We start from the raw sequence: 6,787 nt of genomic DNA on the forward strand, positions 1-6,787 counted from the left end.
AACTGGTTTTCATCTCCTTTTCAGATTGCACAAGGGTTGTTGGGATAAGGTCTCGGCAGGTCCCTTTGCCAGCTGGCCTTGCACTGATTTCTGCATCTGATGCTCTGTGAGGTCTTGCCCAGATCATTTGATATTCTGCTTTATTCATCCCTGCCCACAGAAGGGAGGCAATATTGCTGTACAAGTCTTTTGAGATTGAGGGGACACTCTGCATAAATGCCAAGCGATGATATCATTTGAGTCTGAGCTACGAAATTATTTGAGCTGTATTCCTCTGTCGCTCCGTGGCCAAGGCTTTGAACTAAAACCCTGCTTAAAAGCTGAAACAAGGAACTCTGCTGTCTTGCCACACCCAGCCAAGGCCCAGGTATGCAGAAAAGGTTGCCTTTTTATTTCTTTTCCATAGGAAATTCCTTGCAGTGGAGAACACTAACTGGGTTTTACTCCCTTATAGTGTAGTTGGCTGATTATCTGATCTGGGTGTGGGGACTTGTTAGTCCTCAGGCAGTGGGAATTAGGATTTTAAAAATGCAAAAAGAGGGAGTTTTAAATGGAGCATCATATTGTGTTATGCTGTAATTATTAAAGTCAGAACCTAAGATGGGAAAATGTTCACATTGTAGATGTCTAATTTTGTTGTCTCTTCCTCTTACCCATAGCTTTGTCTCCTTTTTGTTTCCTCACTGCTCCTGGTGCATCTGTGAACCTTGGAGAGCTTGCATGATTTCCTTGGCAATGCCACATACCTCTAATCTTAATTCCTATTACTGTCTGGCTCTGGGATCATATGTAGGTTTCTCTAATACACTGCAGAAGGTGGCCAGCAACAATCTTTCTTCTTTATACCTCTGCAGCTCTAATCCTGCAGAAGTCCTTGCTTGTAAAGATAAAGGTACATTTATCCTCCTTAATGAGGCAGCAGGTCTGGAACTGCAAATCGGTACTGAGTTATGTCAGCAGAACCATACAGTGACTAAAATGTTATTGCTGATAAAGAGCACGAGGTACTGAAGGAGCATCTGCACTTTACTTAGCTCTAGCCTGCCCTGAAGAGTTGCTCATGTTCATTTTTAAATTTTGTTAAGATTAAGAAAAAAAGCAAAGAAAATATTGGTTTTGCTAGCACAGAGTGACACAGAGTGTTATGTGGGCTGGTATTGAGGGGAGGAAGTCCTTCAAATTGGGAAGGAGAGGGTCATAATTTGCTTGGTTGGTTTTAAACCTCTGGTCCCAGAGAACATAGTCCCAGTTATGCAAAAAGGCAGATTAGGAAACAAGTGCTCTTCCCTGGGCAACGCAGAGGGTCTGTCAGATGGAGCACTGATGTTGTATTGCTGCCCCTGCCATTCAGGCAGTGTAAGTCTCATCCTGATCCGTGGCTCTCATCTTGTGTTTATGGTTACATAAAGGAAGCTTCGTACTTTGGGTTCTGGATTATCTCTGGTTCAAAATTCAAACATTAATGATTAAGCCAAACATGCAGAGGTTATTTAGTTGGTTTTGAGTTCGGGTTTGGTGGTTGGTGTGTTGTTTGTTTGTTTTTTTTTTTAACTTTTTCTGATTAATCTCACGGAGTAAGAGGAGCTGTTCTTCCTTCCTCTGTAATCTTTTTTCTTTTTCTTTTCCTCAGCACCTTTTGTCCTCATGAGCACCTGCCCTGATTTCTACCCATAGAGAGGCTTCCTGGAGAACAGTCAGGCTTGAACATTTGAATACTAGGATATAGCTATCCTGGGTCAGATTAAAAGCCCATCTTAACACAGTGTCTCCAATGCTGGTCATAAAGAGATCTCTACAGATAACTAAAACAAGGCAAGGGTGTATGCTGCTTCCCCTGAGTAAACTCTCCTAGTCTCCAACTATTTCAGCTCAAGAGATTTCCTGAACTAGATGCAGTTTCTACTGTATTTAGTAATTCTCAATGGATTTTTCTTCTTTGAATTTGCCCAGTCTGCCATTAGTATGGCTATCCTTTAGCAGTGCTTTCTATAGGTGCCTATGTTTCTATATTGCCTACAGCATGAAGGATTTACTTACTGTTGTTTATTTTGAATTTGGCTCATAATCTCTTCATCAGCTCTGAGAATGAACAAGATGGATAATGGTTGATCCTCCTCTGTTCACTGAAGGTCTGGATGAACGTGATGGGAGTTGTTGACCATTTTTTAACACGGATGATTTCATTTGTTTGAGCTAACAAGTTACAAGGAAGTTTTGTATAAAAGCAATGGCAAGACTAAAGATAAAATCATAGTAAGATTTGGCAGGAATAAGATGATGAAAATGAAAGACTATGGAAGAGAAGACATTGGGGATCATCTGGTTGTTGGAAATGTCCATCCCTGATTTAGGAAAAGAAAGCAGAAAGGTAGATTTGGCTGAAGTGAAAATGTGTATAGTTGAGGTAGATAAAACGCATCCTTTTTCTAGTTGACATTGGTTGCAATAGAAATGTAGGTTATTGTGAGTTACAACAGCTAGTGGAACTGACTGCTGTCTGTTCCCCTACAAATTCTTTGTTAAGAATTAAGATTTTTGCCATGCAATGGGATGAAAGAATAAGGTTATATTGTATTAAATAAATATCACTGTAACAGGAGCCTCAATAAGAAAAAAAAACAGTGCAAAATAAAGATATTTTGAAGATTACTCATTTTCCTGTATTTTTTCCTTTCCTCGTAATGCAATTTTTTCCCTGATTATTATCTGCTCTTGAAATTTGCTCCAGGCTTAGCACAGCTAAGAATTAATGGGCTCAATAGGAATCAAGTTCCTAAAACTGCTTAGCCAATGTCAGTGAGATCTGAAGGCAAAGTCAGGCCTTTGTGTGCCCAAGCCACCTGTGTTGAGTCTGTGCAGAAGCAGTCGCAGGTGGGCAGCTTCTGTGAGCCTTGCAGGTGGAGTTGTGTTCTGTCCATAGCACGCTGAGGATTTGGTTTTATTTCTCTGCTTTTTGTATTAACTCATCTGCATGCATCATGCTGCTACTAAACCAACACATAGCAAAAAGGCAGCACTTGAGTAGAATTAATTTGTTAAACTTTGCTCGCTCAAATAAGGATTGGGTCTGATTTGTTTGGGGTGCTCTTAGCTCCTATCATCAAGCTAACTGGAATTGCCTATCTTTGAACTAATTTATTCCCTCTTTTTTTTTCTTTTTTTCATGTTTCCTTGATGTCTTCTGACCTGAACCTGTTTCACCATTTGATGTGGTTTAGGTAAGTGTATATACTCTAAAGGAGTGTTGTTTTGTTTTGGGTTTTTTTTTTTTTATTCCCTTCCTCTCCCCTTTTGTACATCACACAGCATTTTCTGACTGTTTCTCCCATGGTTAGGAAGCAGGTTTTGCAATCTGTCACATTATTGTTCCATGGGCTGAGCTCCGATGCTACACCCTCTGGGTCCCTTCAGCTCCAGGTTTGGAAAGGAAGATGACCTTATAGGCTCTTTACAACGATGCCATCATTAGGCCTCCAGCCTTAGTGAGGGTAGCAGCTCCCTGCTGGAGCAAGGAGAGCATCTCTAGATAAAACACTCGGAGTAATATGGAAGTGATATCACACAGGGTTAGCACACTTACAGCTGACAAGAAAAGCTTTATGATGTTACCTAAATGATTGCTGTGTAAAAGCCACCTTCTCTTACCTAAATTCTACTTTTGTCATTTGTTTTCCCCCCTTTTTTTTTTTGTGCCTACAAATCAAAGGTGCAGGTTGCTTAGTATGGGACCTCCACATGTATTCAGAGTCTACACCACTTGCAAGCTAAGTAGGAGCTGGAGATTTTTTAAAATTCTCCAAAAACTTAAATCTTAAAAATAAATAGTGGTTCGTGAAGCCTTCCTTGAAGGGCTTCTTGAAAATCACACCCTTTTAGGAAATGTATTCAGACACTTTTGAAGAGATAAATCCATATCACCATAAATGCAGACAGAAATCATTTTCCTATTGAATGGTAGGGCTACCATCTCATAATGACTCTAAAACATTATTATACATAGCCATTATTTTTTTAATCCCAAATAAAGTGGGTTTTTTAGGTTTTAAACATACCTAGAGATAGAGAATATGCTGGCATCTATTGAGGATGTTAATATAGCCATGTGACTGAGACAAGTGAAGCACTTGCTATGGTTGGGGAACTGACTTAGGTACCTATAATCTACTGGTGATAGCAGCTTTAATTGTGATCAGTGTGCGACTTTTTAATGGAATATTTTCGTAAGAAAAAATACAGAATGTAGAGATACTGACATACTAGGGCAGCGTTTTACTCTTACATGATGTAATAGAGTAGTTACTGACTTCACTGAATGACAGTGGATTTCCATTGGTAGAAATGAGGTATAATTTGAATTACAGAATAAGGATGCATGAACTGTCTTTCCTTCGTGAGTATTTATGTATGAGAAATATCACTTTACATGCAGTTATAGAAAGCCTGCATGCATAATTTGGGATCCCATATGCTTTACAAGAGAGAAAGTATAGAGGACAGCCTACTTGTTAGATTTCTTATGTAGGAAACAGATACCTTGTGGATTTAACATTGAGATCTTCTGTGCACAGCAAAGCTAGCTAGTTATCCTACTCACTTCTGTGAGGCTGCGAGGTGAGGAAAAAAAGAAGTGAAAAGGAAAATACTCCCAAGGGGGCCAGGTTCCCAACTGTAAACGTTGTCTTTATGGGCAAACCAGGACAGACCAGTTTAGAATTCACGTTCCAGAAATCCCAGCAATCCCAACCCATCAGCAGAGTGGCTGCTTACTGAAACAGATGGCGAGGCTGCCCCGGAGCCTGCGAGGCGCTTCACACGCCGGCTGACGTCTCCCTGCGCGCTGCATGTCTGTGTGCAGGCGTGGGCACAAGGCTGAGGCAGCCAGCGGGGAGGGGAGAGGAGGGGAGCTCAGGTCCAGAGGCAAATATGCACCCGCCCATGCCCTCTTACAAGGGGCAAATGGGATACTCGGCCTCTCCGTACAGGTTCAACTGGGAAACCAAACATGAGCTGGCTACTAGATGCCTGCAGAGAAGCAAGTGACTCTTTCAGCAGGTCTGTAAGCATTGCTATGGTTCTTTTCAGAGATAGTTGTTCCAACTAAAAAAGAGTTTTCTGCAGAAGGCGTAGCACTAACCACATCTGTCTCGCTGTGCTCAGAGAAACAGCAAAAGCAGAAGGGCTTTGTCTTCACCACAGAAAGTTTGCCAATTGGGCCCCAACACATCACACTGACGCATGGAAAAATGTATCACTAACCAGGCACATTTACACAGTACTTCTGCAGGGACTGTACTTGCTTCAGCGAAGCTAAATGCTATGTCACACGCCATCATGTCATTTTCTACCCAAGCAGTAGCAGCAGATTCTGCTCGTTTGTCTCAGCTGTCCAACTCCCACAGTCCCATGTTCCCCAGCTACAGCCGAGGTGACATAGCTTGTTGAATTTCTGTCCCCACGTGTTCTTGTGGCATTAAACGAACAATATTTCATTACCTGGACTTTCTTGACAGCTCCAACTTATTACCCGCTGTTGTATGCTCTTTTAGAAAGCCTCTTTGGAGCCCATCTCTCAGAAGCTGCCTCGCAGGGAAGGATTTCGGATGACTGTGGGTTGGCTACTTGTGAGCATATGGTGAGAACAGGAGATTCAGCTTCTGTAATTTGAAACACCCTGTTCTGTGGCAGCCAGTTTAACTATCCGTGGTGTATCAACAGCTCTAGGAGTCATTGCCAGGGAGAAAGGAAAAAGATCTGTAGCTCCTATTAACAGGGTGGTTAGGAAGAGCAGAAGCTACTCTAGGTTATTAAAGAAAAGATATTTCCTTTTAAAAGAACTGAATCATCTTACTGTTGCCTGTCCTGTGTGTGGAGCAGTTCTGAGGAGCTGAGCGCCAGTCTGATGAGGGACCAGGGTAAAGAGGTCATCAGCCATACCGTCCAGTGTCAGAGCAGTTGTGCCTAAACCCATCCTGAGGTCTCATAACCCTGCTCAGGGGCTGCATGTGCAGAGACAATGAGAAGGAACATTTGTGCAGGAGGCCGCTCTGAAGGGGGCTATGCATCATTTATGCTGTGGTAGTGCTGAAAAGACTTGATTATTTTAGCTCCTGTGTTGTGCTAGGTTCAGAACAAACCATGTAATTAATGACTGCCTCAGCTTAAACTTGTCATCTCATTCAAGGATGAGACAAACAGGCAAGGGCTGGGATGAAGGAGGAGAGGTAACATGCAGACCATCCACAGACAACAGCAGCAACTGCTTTCAGCTCAATCATCGCAGCTTTAGCTGGTGGTGTGAGGGGCTGGTGTTGCATGTTCTATTACTTGGGAAACATGACCCGAGAATTAATGGTCTTAAATTTCAGCCAGGGAGCTTGTGTTGATGCTAGAAAAAATGGTGAGCTTAGGCAAACACTGGAATAGGTTTCTTGAGGGTGTGTGTGGGGAATTTGCCTAAAGTTTAAGGACTAGCTGGGCAAACATTTTATCAAAAAAGTTTTAGGTAGAGTTGAATCTGTCTTGGGAGCAGGATCTCTTCAGGGTCTTTAAGCACTCTTCATGCTCTCCTCCTATCCTCTTTCCTAAGTCTTTTTCCCCAACCACTTCTGCTTGTGCAAAAAGACAAAATGCAGTCCTGAGAGAGGAAACAGCCTCTCTCTATCTCATCTCTCCAGCTTTGAAGTGAAAGCAGAGTCTTCTGCCAGCTTGACCAGTTCTGGTGAGCTTTATCAGTTGTGACCTGAATCCATCTCTTTTTTTTTTTTCTTTTTTTTTTTTTTTTTTTTTT

At 42.0% G+C, this 6,787-nt stretch overlaps 1 protein-coding gene across 2 annotated transcripts in view; it reads left to right on the plus strand.

Annotated features, from left to right (window-relative positions):
* Positions 1-216: 216 nt before the first annotated feature.
* HS6ST1 (heparan sulfate 6-O-sulfotransferase 1) overlaps positions 217-6,787 on the plus strand; it is a 141,610-nt gene continuing 135,039 nt past the window's right edge. Inside the window, exon 1 of one of the 2 annotated variants that reach the window (XM_009284284.1) lies at positions 217-367. In XM_009284284.1, the coding sequence (XP_009282559.1) occupies positions 227-367 (141 nt within the window). In that variant the 5' untranslated portion in view covers positions 217-226. The remainder of the gene's footprint in view (positions 368-6,787) is intronic. The other variant, XR_002086264.1, reaches the window with a different exon arrangement.

This window comes from Aptenodytes forsteri, unplaced genomic scaffold (genome assembly GCF_000699145.1).
Source record: "Aptenodytes forsteri isolate BGI_AS27 unplaced genomic scaffold, ASM69914v1 Scaffold278, whole genome shotgun sequence".
Lineage (NCBI taxonomy): Eukaryota > Metazoa > Chordata > Aves > Sphenisciformes > Spheniscidae > Aptenodytes > Aptenodytes forsteri.